The sequence below is a fragment of the Pterocles gutturalis genome, unplaced genomic scaffold, assembly GCF_000699245.1.
Source record: "Pterocles gutturalis isolate BGI_N339 unplaced genomic scaffold, ASM69924v1 scaffold34887, whole genome shotgun sequence".
Taxonomy (NCBI): Eukaryota; Metazoa; Chordata; class Aves; order Pterocliformes; family Pteroclidae; genus Pterocles; species Pterocles gutturalis.
The window spans coordinates 34,322-49,266 of NW_010111472.1; the positions used below are offsets into that span (position 1 = coordinate 34,322).

A 14,945-nucleotide genomic window follows, 5' to 3' on the forward strand; every position below is an offset into this window, starting at 1 on the left:
AATGGATGAGGTGGTTGATGATGGCTAACTTGTTTTAAGATTTATAGGGCAGGGCTTTTTTTTCCATTTAGTACACGTAGACTATTCAAAAAATGATTTTCTTTTTTAGTTTCTTAAAGTTGCCAAAAGAATAAATCCCCCCAATAGTTTTATATGATAAATATGGCACAAGCCTGTTTGAATTTTTCTATCATCTTTTTTTGAAAAATGAAATGTTAGTTGGGTTTTTCCAGGGATGTCCAAACTGTGCCAGGAGTCTAGCAGTTGCTTCTAATATGCATACATTTTAGCTGTAGCATTTACTCCTGCTTTCAGTGCAGAAATGGGACCTCTGAAACATGCAGGTCTTATTTTTTAACAGTCCATTTCTGCCCACCAGTGAAGCGAGTAAAATGAAGCGTTTTGAGTGGGTATTTCAGTCTTTGCAGTGCAGTTTGGTGTGGTAAAGCTGTCAAGCTGCATGGATCATGCTCGAGAGAGCGTAGATTCATTATATTTGAATATTTTAAAATTAATTTGAGTTTCTTTTCTTTTTAAGATTTCATTGAAATGTACAGCTTAATTCTCAGTGTGTTTTCTTTTGAAATGTTTACCAGGCTCAGTCTCAAGGAGCAATTACGTTTAAAATTATACCTAGTGTGAAGGAAGAAATGCCGGTGAAGGAAGGCAAGGTAGGCAAGACTATTTCAGAAGCTATTGCAGTAACTGTTATGCTGAGGATATACGTTGTTTGCTTGGATGACAGAACCAAGAATGTGATTTATGCCTCCAGACTCAGTCCTTCTAATGTGACAATGTGTAGCGCACTGTACACTTCAGTGCTCATGTGCTAGATATACAAGTGGGTGAAACGTGGTTCTTAAACCCTAACTTTAGAGCCGTGAGCTTGACATAGGTAATCTTCAGTCTTCTGCGAGGACCTGACTTCCTTCCAAGTGCTCTTTTCCCCGATCCTAGGCTCAGCAGAGAACACTTGATAGCACCTTGGTGCCAAAGTATCTTCTCTTCTGTTCCCCGTATGGGCACACCATTCACCTGCAAAGTCCTATTTGCCTTCGGGAGTTGGATCATACAGCCTTTACTGCACTGGGATTGCAGTTGAAGGAGCAATGAATTTATGTACTTCTAATGTTAGATGTCCATAAGATGTTTTATACCAGTAAATGTTTATTGCTTTACATTATTTAATTCAATGGTTTTGAACAGTAAAAGCCAAAAAAAAAAAAAAAAAACAAGGAGATACCTGTGGATTACATTTAATATTTTGATTCTAAAAATAAAACACGGTTTGTTTCAGATGTTTATCAGAGCCTTATTTGACTATGATCCTAATGAGGATAAAGCAATTCCTTGTAAAGAAGCTGGACTTGCTTTCAGAAAAGGAGATATCCTTCAGATCATGAGCCAGGATGATGCAACCTGGTGGCAGGCCAAACACGAAGGTGATACCAATCCCAGAGCAGGCTTGATCCCTTCAAAGCATTTCCAGGAGAGGTGAGCTACTGAGAGGCATAGTTTCATTATTTTTTGTAGTAAGAGAATATGCTTATTTGCCGAGTTAAGTTTGCATAGTTGTCGTATGTAATACTCATAGATTACATGGGTATGATAAACTTGCATTTGCATCAAGACAACTGAACTTTGAAACCTGTTGCTGAAATTCTTTGGGTTTCCTTATTTGTCTGGCTAGAATTAATAATGACAAAAACTGATAGGATAACGCTGATCCAGATTGAAAGGAAAAACATATGGAAAATAGCACATCAGTATCTGCAGTCACACTGATGTACTATGCAGGAATAAGAACTGCAGCAGGTTTTGGAGAACTTACAAAAATTAAAGTCTGAGGATTTAATTTTTTAGATTTGAATAGATTGCATTGTTTTAAGTTAATTTATCATAAAATCTTCTGGATATTTTGCAGTAGTCTCATTATAATGCAATAGTTTATTAATCCCAAACTTGCAGTGAAAACTGAGGAGTTTGTGTTTTTCCCCTACCACCTCCCATTTTATAGGAGATTTGCACTAAGAAGACCAGAAGTGCAGATTCAGCCACTGAAAATTTCCAACAGAAAAACATGTAAGTCTGTTAACCTGGAATAGAAATCATACTCCTGATCTCTAACCGTATAAAATAGCAGTTTGTTTCAGCCCTGTGAGTACAGGATGCATTTCTTCTGGGCACAAGGGCTTCTTGATCACATTTGTATCACTAGGAAAATAAATACAAGAGCTGAAATTAAAAGCTTTAAAAGCAGCTAACAGTTTTTCCCAACCCTCTGACTTTGAAGCACTGAGCGCAATTGATGTTTTGATGTATCATATTTCAAAGGCTGAAGAGTATTCTTTTCCTGTTGAACTAATACAGAATTGTCTCAACAATTTATATAATTTGGACTGCATCAATACAGTGAAATTTATATTGAGAGTGAGATAAAAGATCAGATAGTCTCCCCTTCTCTCCCCCATATAGTTGGTGATTTTTTGTGTCCTATGAAGCAGCACAAATTTTTAAAAGTTGGGACATTCAGTTCTTTGACAGCCTTTCACAGAACCACTTCCTACTGTTTTTTTTAAACAAATCCATTCTTAATACCTCTGCTTTTAAATATGGTAGTTACACAATGTAAGAAAAATAAGCTCTAAGCGCATACATCGAAACAAATATTTTCTTTCCACTGGAATTTACATCAGCATCTGTTTTAAGTATTATTGCATAGTTTGCTTGACCTGTTATTTCTTCCAGTTGTACAGACTCATAACAAAGTGAGTACAATGTAAGAAACTATCACGCTTCAGTAGGATTTAAATCTTTAATACAAACATGTTTGTGAGTTCAACAAGAAATATTCAGAAAGTTGTCTAAAATTTCCAACCATCTTTCATTCTCTAACATTAAAACAAAAAGTATGGTTACTATTGCAAACAGTGGATGCTGGCACACTAAGTGCAAAACTAAATGCTTTTAACTTTAACACTTCTCACTGAGGCTTCTGTTGCAATTTTCCTAATTCTTTGCTATGGTTTTTGTGTTTTGAAGTTTGACAATTATTGTTAGTTTTCTAATAATCTGCCTTTTTTATCTTTCATTCTATTTCACAAATTGATTGTGTGCCCTAATGCTATTGTTAACTCTAAAGTTCTTGATGAGCTTTGTAATTACAGAATAACAGTTTATATGATTGCTCTATAGCTTTTCTAATTTACATAGATCTTAGAAACAAAGAGGAGCTCCTCCAGCTTGTAGTAAATCTGTTGTTTTTCTAGCTTCTAGGTCAAGTTGCTCTGCCCCAGTTTTGGAAAAGTGTTTGGTTCCAGGGTATAGCTATTTCTCTCTGTCCACTGTTATTGAATCTGGATAATAACCTTAACAAGAGCCTTCAATTAATGTGGCACTGGTGCTTTTGAAGAGGTAAATCAGCTGCTGCAGCAACACTGCATGATTCCTTTTGTAATGGACTGCATCTTCTTAGTGAACTTCAAGTGAAAGGTTTTTACAAGATGCATCTCACCCCTCCAAATAGGCAGCCTGAACTTGATTGGGAATTGCCAAAATTACAACCCAGAGAGGACCCACAGTACGATGTCTATTCATGTTGTCTCTGCTGTTTCCAATGACTTTGCCTTAACTAGCTTAAAACGTGAGAGCAGAGTTCCTTTCTTCCTCCCCTTTCCTTTAAAACATGACAGAGCCTTAGAGTCAAGCAGTATGCCTATTATCATTCTCTTTTACAATGTCCAGACAAATACCATCTAGAAGACAGTGGTGCCTCTTGAAGGAGGAAGGCCTGCAGTAATGTAGGATGGTCATTTTTCTCTCTTCCCGGTTTCTTGGGACAATCTGCTGCTACATCTGCCAGGTTTCCATGGGAAGAGGGGAAATGCTGTTCTGAGTAGAGGTCCATCCCTTCATTCAAAGACTAGACATGTTTTTAGTGCTGGGAGGGAATTCAGATTCTTCATGGAGGAAGCATTTTAAGGACCAGAATTCAGCTATAGGAACGATGTTGTGACTAGGATGTTGTTCAGGTTGCTCTCAGGAAAACTTTCCATTTGCTTGACTTTTCACGAAGATTCCATTTCAGGCATTCCATGATCTTTCTAAAGTTAGACACCTTTTTCATGTTACCAAGCATAGCAGTGTGGTGGGTTTACCCTGGCTGGATGCCAGGTGGCCACCAAAGCTGCTCTGTCACTCCCCTCCTAAGCTGGACAGGGGAGAGAACATATAACTAAAAGCTCATGGGTCAAGATAAGGACAGGGAGAGATCATTCACCAATTACTGTCACGGGCAAAACAGACTCAACTTGGGAAAAAAATAATTTAATTTACCAGTCAAATCGGAGTTGGATAATGAAAAATAAAACTAAATCTTGAAAACACCTTCCCCCCACTCCTTCTTCCCAGACTTAACTTCACTCCCGATTTCTCTACCTCCTCCCCTCCCAGTGGCACAGGGAGACAGGGAATGGGGGTTGTGGTCAGATCATCGCATGTTGTGTCTGCTGCTCCTTCCTCCTCAGGGGGAGGACTCCCCACACGTGTCCCCTGCTCCAATGTAGCGTCCCTCCTGTGGGAGACAGTCTCCGTGAACGTCTGCAATGTGAGTCCTTCCCAGGGGTGCAGTTCTTCCCAAGCAGCTCCAGCATGGGTCCCTTCCACAGGGTGCAGTCCTTTGGGAACAGACTTTTCAAGTGTGGATCTCTCATGGGGTCACAAGTCCTGCCAGCAAACCTACTTTAGTGCAGGCTTCCCAGGGGGTCACAGCCTCCTTTGGGCACCCGCCTGCTCTGGCACGGGGTCCTCTGCAGGCTGCAGGTGTATCTCTGCTCCACTGTTACCCTCCATGGCTGCAGGGGCACAGCTGCCTCTCCATGGGCTGCACTGTGGGCTCAGGGGAATCTCTGCTCCGGAGCCTGGAGCACCTCCTCCCCTCCTTCTGCACTGACCTTGGTGTCTGCAGGGTTGATTCTCTCACATATTCTCACTCTTTTCTTTGTCTGCAGTTGCACAAGATCTTTTCTTCCTGTCTTAAATATGTTATCACAGGGGCATAACCATCATTGATAATTGGCTCGGCCTTGGCCAGCGGCAGGTCCATCTTAGAGCCGGCTGGCATTGGCTCTATCGGACGCAGGGGAAGCTTCTAGCAGCTTCTCACAGAAGCCACCCCTGTAGCACCTCCACTACCAAAACCTTGCCATGCAAACCCAGTACAGGCAGTGAAGCAGTGAGATGTGGAGGCCATGTCTGTATTTGTGGTGAGCAATCACCTTGCCAAAACTGAGAGATGCTGGAAAATCATGCATTGCTCAGCTGAACAAACAGCATACTGCATGTATTGGAAACATGTAAGGAAGGTGACATAGAGAACAGAAAATTGGAAAGGACTGCTAGGTCTGAATACTCTGTTTTCTTGGTTACCAAGCAAATGTGAGTCAGCTCTGATTTCTTAGGTGGGCTTCCAGTGTAGTAGTGTCCTTCTACTTGAAAATTAATCTAAATATTAGTGAAAATCCTATAACGTATGAGAAGTGCCCTAGAACTTATTTTTTTTCTCTCTTCTCAAACCAGTTCTGAAACTGGGAAGGACCATTGCATTTGGCTAGAAAAAGAGCTTTCTGAAACATAATCAATAACCGTATTCACGGTAACTTTAATATCCATTAGGATTTGCTTTGATAATTAAGTATGTTTCAAAACCTGCAAGGAACTAGAATAATTACCTTTGGGAAGCCTTCTTTCTACATCTGATTTTGAATTTTTTATGCTTTTCAGCATAGCAATGTATGTTGTACTAAGTCATTAATCTCTATGCATATTTGTGTATCATAAATTTGGAAGCAAAAACAGTGGGCTTTTTTGGTGATGCTGGCCATGCTTGTATGTATACACATGTCAAGGAAAGAGTAGAGGATATTTTCCAAGGAACTTTTTTAGCAAGAGTTATTTGCAGTGAAAACAACGGAAACTTAACCTAATTCTGAACCATTAAAATGACCAGTTTATAATGGAAATGCCAATTCTTAGTTTCACTTTAATAGCCAAGTCAACTTGTTTCATTATGCCTATGTGTAAAGGGAATATAAGTAAAAGTAAATGCTTTAGCATTGTGGAAAATACATATGTCCGCTTCTCCCAGAATTTAACTACTTTTTTGAAAGGGATAAGAGAATCTTTCTCACATTGCACCAAAGTGAAAAAGCTTTAACATGTATACACGGAAGGAGGGCACAAAACAGTATGTTTTGTATTGAAAGGTAAGTGAAATCACACTTTGTCATTTGAAAATGGAGAGGGTGCATAGTTTGGTATCTGGGAGTAAGGTGGCAGGAGATTGATAATGTTGATAGACCCTACGCTGCTGACAAGAGATAATTTTATATTGAGAGGAAGATGCAGAAAACATGGGAACAAAGAAATAAAGGGAAAAGCAGGGAAGTGAAATTTCAGATTGAAGATGAAGAAAAGGAGAAAGTATTGCAACAAGGGCAATGGAAGAACAGATGGACAAAAGCGGCACATAAACCCTGTTAGGCAAAACCCCCCAGAGGATGGGCTTTGAAATTATTAAATTAGTGCAATTAACAGTATTATGCAGTCTTTACTATAGTCAGCATTTGCACTATCGTTCAGTTGTTTCTTGATTCTGTTTAAATCAAACAGTAACATTTGTTTTGTTAAAGATTTTGAAATAGCGGGTGCAAAAATTACTAATAAAATTCTGACCTGTTTTGGTTTTTTATTGTTGGTAGAAAACCTCAGTAAGTTCAACATTAATATTTTGTAAGTTTCAAAAGCATAAGTGGCAGTTAGATGTGCTGACCTGCTGACAAGATGATAGTGTTACTTTCGAGGCTCTGAGTTGGTGCAGAAATGGTGCAGGGATACCAAACTGCTCAAGCATTTTCAGCATTTTTTTCAATACTTAACAGCAATGACTTTTCAGCCAAAAGCAGTATTGCTTGTGCATTAATACTGGGGGAAATTTATACTGGGGAAAAATAAGAAAAAAGCAGCATAGAAAAGAATATAGGAAAATGGAATGAAAGTAAAGGAATTGAGATGCCGTGGGATTGTATGAGTAGGACTAACCCTCCATGTGCTGGGATGGTGGATGTGCAGTATACCTGACGCGGGGTGCGAGGGAGCTCTGTGGGACACAGAGGGAGGTACAGGAGAGGTGCGTCTGCTGCATGCAATCGGCTTTGGTGTGTCTGAGCTTGTGAGCCGTGGCTGATGCCAGCTCCACACAAACCTGCTTACCTGGTATTCCTCAGTAATATTTAACAGCATTCCTGGCTTTGGGAAGTCATCTTAGCTTGGGCACAACTTTGTAGCCAAAGTTGGCTCCATGAGTTCTCCTGTTGCTGCATCCTGGCTAATTAGAAGTGATGTGAAACACAGTATGGGGAAGAATTAATTTGATAGCTCCCAGTCTGTTAACTTGAATACAAAGACTACTCGTGCTCTAACTGTAATAGTCATTGCCAACAAACATGGTCATACTTGCATTTCTACCTTACTTTAATTTGCAAATAAAACAGTGATCACCTGTTTTTTTGAGAAAAAATAAATTTATTTGAATAACAATCAAATAACTTACTGTTCTGCAGTTCTTATAAACTACAATAATCGGCCAAGACATCATATTCCTTCAGCATAATTTTGCTTTTACAGCAGTTACTGTGTTTATTCTTATGTTATATATGTGTTGTCTCTGGTATGAAAATTACTGGTAATTTTGTATTTTATTCTAGTGTTGCCTATAACTTCTGTTAACTTGTGCAGTGCATGCATATGTGTATGTGTATATCTATACCCTGTGTGGATAGTTATATATGAATATGTATATATATGTGGCATATACAGCAGAGCTGTTCAGAGATGTCTTTTCCATGAAAATACATTTGTTCTGTATATTTAATGCTAAATGTAAATACTTACTGTGGCAAACCCATCATCATATAGTTTTTCTAGAGCTTAAAACCCATTTTACTTTCAATTTTGATTTACCATATGTGATTGTCATTGTATGAGCAAGAGGAAATATTTAACTGCAGCCAAATGGTGTTCATTCAAACAAGATGTAACCCAGTTTATCCATAGATGAGTGTCCTGTGAATTGAAGCTCATGTTCTGCCAACAAAAGAATTTAAACAGGCTGAAAGAATGAATGCTTTATACTGCTTGTGTTTGAAGACCAAACATTTAGGATCAATGGATAGTAGGACTCTTTTGCTTCTTGTAATTCCTGCACAATCTTAGCTCTGCCTTTCTTCTGAGTATTTTTCTGTGTTGATATTTGAAATTTTATTGCTCACCTGCAGGTAGTTACAAGTAAAAACAAAAAAATAAAACAGACCTATAGAGTTATATTAGACATTAGCATCTTTGTTCAGAAGTTTTCTGTCCTTACAACTATTAACTTCCTGCTACCACAGAGAAATTAAGGAAACCTGAAGCTGGATGACACTTGAATCAAGGTCACGTGAGACAAGTGGAAATCTCATAAACTCTTGCTCTGTCCTTCAGCACAAGACTATCCTTCTTCATTTTCCAAATTATCTTGGTAGAAATACTGTTATCTGATGATGTTATGACAGGATTAAAATAGATCAAATTAAATTTCCTATAGCGTGAACGTATATATATTGTTTGATCTACAAAACTCCATAGGATAAAAATCTGCAAAACACTATAAATGTTTATTACCATGCTCATCACTAAAAAAATTGACTGTAATGCAGATCATTGTATGTCACAATTTCTTGCTTACTAGAGTGAAATAGAATTTAAGGGATAATGTAACTTGCTTGTGATAAGAAACTAGAACAGAGCTGCTGGATCCAATTTTAAACTGAGAAACATTTAAGTAAGATTCTTTGATAGAAATATTGTTGAAAGAAAGTCAGCAAAAGCTTAAAATCTTAATCTGGTGCTGGACTGTTCCAAAGAGTTGAGGAAGGTCCTTAACTGGAGTGGAGTGGCACTGGTTTTGACTGCCAATTATATTGCTTTTGTAAGTAATATCATTTAGGTGAGGCCCCCAAACCCAGATCTTAATATATTTCAGTTAAAAATACATACAAAAATACAGTGTATGTGATACTGTTTTGCATTGTTATAGTTTAGCATATTGGCTAGGCTGAAAACTTTCTAAAATGAATAAAACCACCTACTTCCTAAGCTTCCATTGCGCTTGTGTTTCCTATTTCTTTTTTCCCATTTATGTCTTGGTACTGCTTTGTTGTTGTTTCGTAAGCCTGTTCCATGCCTATTTTCTTTGTTACTTCCTCTCCCTTCTTTCCACACTATGGTTAACTGATCATATTTCTTATTTTCTCAGTGTTTTATTTGCTTCATGTTGCCTTATGGTTTTTTTTTTAATTTATTTTGTCACTACTTTTATTTTCCTACTTCCCATCAGATTTCCTCCTCTTTTAGTCTCTTACTTGTTCCTTCCAGCTAAACACATCTATTTACTTTCTCACCCCACTTCAATTTAGTGAAAATATATTGACCTGAGATCTACCCCAATTTTTCATGTCTCTAAACTTTGGAACTTTAGGTATGTTTCTGCATGTATCTCCTGCACATGTACAACTGTTTCAAACACACAGAGCTGTATTAGTGGTGAATCGGAATACAAAGTTGCCTGGCAAATAACCTCTGGCTTTACTATGAACAGGCAATAGCCCTATTAAAATTCCCGGTAAAGTTCAAATTGGAAACTACATGTTGATGACTGTTTGATAGCTGCGTTAGGCTACAAAGACCGACTGATTTCCCACATCTTGTCCTTATAGACTGTTAACTTCAACCTTAGGAGTAGCCCAAGAAAGCCAAAGTACTGAGAAGGAAGATTTTTAATGAAACACAACAAAAAATTCAGAACTCCTTCACTTTTTGTCAGCATTAAACCTGAGCTTGTAGACGTTTTGGCTTGTGCTCTCTGGCATCAGCTGGCTCACTTGGAATCCTAACGTCTTTAATTTCTAGCATGGATGGTACAGGGGTAGCCCAGAAGCCTGCATTGCCTTCAGCTGTTCTCAGCCCTGCTGCTGTAGCTCCACTGAATCCCATATTTGCAGGTCTACTCCAAGTGTCTGAAGTGGTGAGGGTATACCTGTGTGTACACACAGACTTCTTTTTCTCTTGGTCCAAGTCTTTCATGGTCATAAATGAGGTCTTGTCTGTTTCCGATGATGTAATACCAAACAGAATGCTTTAAAATGCACAGTGACTATTTAAATCAAATAACTTTGAATTCAGGAGAATTTTTAGATGTATTGTGGTGAACTGTTTTTGAACATTAGTGACTTTTTTTTCAGGAGATACCTTTTGCAGCCTATTGAAAGTCATAGAAATGGAAATCCTGTCGTACATATTAGGAAGTGTAAGAGGTCTCCAAGTATAGAGGAGAAGGAAATAGTACCTGTAAGCCAGCCTGCCATCCTAGGTCCAGCTTTAGGGTGTTTGTCACTTTAAGAATTGAAAGCTTTTAAGGTCAGGAGAGGAAAAAGGATCCAACACTTTCACTCTCAACTCACAAAACTGTCGGCACTCTTTTAAGGCACCAGATGTGGTCAGCCAGGCAGTGCTCACCTTAGAGGACTTTCCAGCTTACTAAAACCGTATAGTCACCTCAAGTGTAAAAATAAACTTCTAATAGGATTCAGATAAGTCTTCCAAACTAATATTTTAAAACATAAGTCCTCAAGAAAAAAAGGTGCCAAGAAATGATTCTGCAAAACAATATCCTGGTCGAAAAGACTCTTGTATTGATATCGTGACATGAAATGGGAAAAGCTCTTCCGTGTAATCAGATAGGCAGGAGAGTTTTGATCTCGCCTTTGGTTGGTAGATCAGTTACTCATGTAAGATTTTAGACATCTCTTGAATAATTTCTTCACATTCCTAGGGAAGACACACTTCATAGAAACACTTTGAAATATTTATGTTTTAGGTATATTTATCCATATTCCAAAGGAAATTTGAATGATATTTAGATTGTAAAATCTCTCTATAAATCTAGATGTTAGTATATAATATTTCTGTGAACAAAAATTCAATATATATATATAGATACTGCTTTTCTGTAAAAGCCTAAAGATGATTGTAAAAATGTGTGTTTTCCACTATCAAGGAGGCAGAAATTTGTTGCCTTACTACAGGTAAGCAGAAAATAGATTGACTATATTACAACAGTGTCAGACAAAAAATGAGAGAGTATATTTTTCAGCTACAACTATAGACATTAAAAAAAATAATAATCGAAAACCTTTCCAAAACCCAGCTCCAAAGGCAGTAGCAGCTGTTACTGTAAGTGCAGAAAAATACTGAGATCATGTTCATGGTAGTGATCCTTAGAAATTCTCTGTTAAGATTGATTAAATGGAATCAACAAACTTTGCATTTAATATCAAAGAGATCTTCCATGACAACTGGGTAAGGTCATTGCTACCAAATAAATAGTGGAAGAATCTCATATGGTCAATTTAAAGTACATGTAATATTTCAGTGTCTTTTTAGGTTCTTTTCTAACTGAGTGTAGTTAAACATTTAAGTTAAACTCAGTGCTCATATGTTGGTATATGCCTCAATATAATAGATTCTATCAGGAGGATTTGCGAGTAGCTTACATAGCTAAATTTTTTCCTGTTTATGAAGTATTAAACAATGATACTTTGTTTTTTTGGCTGATCTAAGATGAGGAAGCGGTTGAGTGTGGTAGGTGAATTTTTCTTCTTCGATTTAACTTTTCTTTCTTAAGTTATGTTTTCACTCCATTTAATGATTTCCTTTCCTATTTTTCCTTTGTGCTTCTCAGAGGAAATTGAAGGTACATGTACAAAAGTTTCCCTGCATAGCCCAATAATTTTATTTAGAGAACATATGTTTAGAATTAAATTGAATAGTCAAACGTTTCTAAGAGATGTTATACATACAATGCTTCTATATTGCCACCAAATACATTGAATCATTTTTAAAATGTAGATAAAAATACCAGAATACTCCTAGTTGCTTCATGTAAAGATCCGTAATTTGGACTATTGTTTTAAACTGCTTTTTCTCTCTTTTGAACTTCTGGAAGATACGTGTAGAAAAATAGTATCATAAAATAATATAAAAACTTGGGTGGTCTGGGATGGAAAGAGATGGTTTTGACTTAATTATATGACCATGAGAGGTCTTGCATTTCTAATTAATACTGAAGTATTTCTCTGAGATGGTAGAAAGTTCATCCATGTAGTATCGTCTTTACTGTTTTCCTTCTGTAGCTGGTTACTGTTATGCTTGCAGCATATGTTAAAGTAATAGCAGCTGATCTCTTGGTTGTGTTTTTTGGTGTGTTTTTTAAATTTTTTTTTTTTTTTTTTTTTTTTTTTTGCTTAAGAGGCCTTTGTTTATAAAGGCATTAGGAATTGTAGCTCATATTTTTGATCAAAGGGCCTCTGGCATGTAAAAATATACATTATAGCTCTTTTATATCAAATGAGAGGATGTGTTTTTGATCAAAAACCTTTCTGTCTAATCCAGTGAGCCAAAACTTAAAGCTAAAGTCTGATAATGTATAATTTACAAAAAAAGGCTTGATTTACATCAAATACGTTTTGCTTTCTTTTAAGTGGCATCATATTTTCTATTAACTTAAAGTGTGAAAAATACAGTGTTAGAATTCTTTTTAAAATGTGTGCTGCCATCACAATTTTTGCTTGAAAAGGTAAAAAGATCAGTGTGCATGCTGCAAAATTGCAGAATATCTGCAGCTAAAATATAAAACAATAAATGTTGTTTTATGTTTTTAGGAAAATGGCTTTTTGAAGGCTTTTTAATGCTATGCTTTGTACAGTTGTCATTCTTTAAGTAATTTCTCCTGCATTTTTTGCTGGGCTTCTAACTATTCTGCTTTATTTCTTGGCTCTTATTCTGTATGCTTTTACCCTTCGTCCAGAAGATCCTGAATGTGCTGGTCACAACAGTGGATCCTATCTAGGTGAGCAATTGGTTACAAAAGACAATTTCTTCCTTTCTTTCAGCTTCTTTTCCCTGGAACTTCTGTGCCCACTTTGCTTTTGGGGGTAATCTGCATACAAATGTCCTTACTATGCATGAGAAAAGCATGAATATTAAGGTTTTAAAAATGGCTCATTGGATTTGACATAAAGGATTTATGTAGTGTATGTCTTTTTCTGGTTAAACAGCTACTAAAATACTGTTTTGATTTTTAAGTCAAAATAAAAAATATAAATTTGGGAAACTACTGACTTAAAATATTTAAGTAAGCAATGTGTTTAATGAAACAAAAAGGTTACTATATCATTAAAAGTTTGAGTAAGACTTTAAAGACACTTTCAAGGTTTTATTCAAGTTTTGCTTACGCTTTCTTTCTTTGTACATGTCTGTCTAACAATTTTGGGAGGATTCAGTGAGGGTACAAAGCAAGTTTGCAGGCACTGGTTCTTTTTCCACATTACAAAATAAAATAAGTAGTAATAACTCAATAGCTTAAATTTAGCCTTAAAGCTAGTCTGAGCTCAATGTGTCATTGCAGGGAGGGGGAAAGAGTGGCTTCAGCTTCAAGATTCCAAATTTCAAACAAAAGTAACATTTAAAAAAGGTGAATGTTCCATGATATGTTTCAAGTTTTTAATTTGTGCCATTTTAAAAGCTATGTAAAAATATTTTAGTTGAAACTGTCCAGAATTCCTGCCAGTTGAAGGCTGCCTGGAGCAGATTTTGTGGCAACCAGCCCTTTTCCCAAGACTTTCATCCTCCTACTACAAGAGGAATGGGAAGAAACTTGTCAAAATGCTTTGGTACATCCAAGCCACTGGGCTCACTGAAACACCCTAGACCAGTACTGTAAATTAGAGATGGTTTTCATATTGCAATATGCTGTCTTTAAAATGTGGTATATAAACTACATCAGGAACACACAAAGTATATAAGTGAGAGAACTTTGACCTCTTTCCAAAACCTTAGTGTGGTATAATTTCATCAGGTATTTGTGGAACTAATGGTCATCTGATCATGTTGGGAAAAAATTTCTTGTATTTGTTAGTAAATCAATTCTGTTAATGTTGGAACTGCAAGTGTATTGAGAAATTGAAGTACACTTAGAAAATGATTCGGATGCGATTCCGGATGAACTGCATTTTCCATATCAAATCTTCTCTTTGAAACAGAAAGGACCTAATTTTTTCCCCTATCTTTTCTTTCTATCTGCAAATACACAGTGCATGGATTCTTAAGATCAGACTATCATGGTTTTACAGTCAGACTTAGTGCATTTCTGCTTTATTGGAGAATGAAGGTGGAAAAAACAGAATCCACTTTTTTTTTTGTGCTGTAGCATTTTCAGTGAAACATTGTGGTCAACAGTGACCAAAAAGGCTCAGTCATCTAGGAAGAAGATGGATGTCTTGAGGAAGAAGCTACTGCTGTCCCAGATACAAAAAACAAAAAAATCAATGGGGTGTTGTTTACTTGGGCAAAGGCTTTACAAAAATTATTGGAGAACTACTGTGCAGTTCAAGCAGTGCTTTATCTCTTGAGAGCTTACATGTGGTGGAGTGCTGCCATCAGTCCAGAAATAGTACCTTCAGCCTTCTCATGCTGGGTCAGTGCTGTTGAAGTGAGGTGTCAGAGAGGATGGCAGGAAGACAGAACAACAGGGAGAAAAAAAGACTTGTCTAAGGTTGGGACCAATTTTGGGGTAAGGACACAAGTATATTCACTGGTTGTGAATAGCTAAGTTGTTTGGCTTGGAAATTAGAGGTTCCTTGGAGCTCTTCACTAAGAATCATTCATTAAAAATTATCCCCTCTTTAAGATGAAGCAGGTAGGCTTTTGAAAGCTGATGTTATTCTTCTGCACATGGTGATAGGACACAGTGATTTGTAATTCTGACTGTCGCATGCACTCCACTGTCTCCT

General features: G+C 37.1%; 1 protein-coding gene across 1 annotated transcript in view; it reads left to right on the forward strand.

The window, feature by feature from the left end:
• MPP7 (membrane protein, palmitoylated 7 (MAGUK p55 subfamily member 7)) overlaps window positions 1-14,945 on the forward strand; it is a gene marked incomplete at its 5' end in the record, with an annotated part of 65,152 nt that overhangs the window by 31,327 nt on the left and 18,880 nt on the right. Inside the window, 3 exons of the mRNA XM_010073741.1 lie at window positions 597-671; window positions 1,298-1,494; window positions 2,018-2,082. Coding sequence (XP_010072043.1) covers window positions 597-671; window positions 1,298-1,494; window positions 2,018-2,082 — 337 coding nt within the window. The remainder of the gene's footprint in view (window positions 1-596; window positions 672-1,297; window positions 1,495-2,017; window positions 2,083-14,945) is intronic.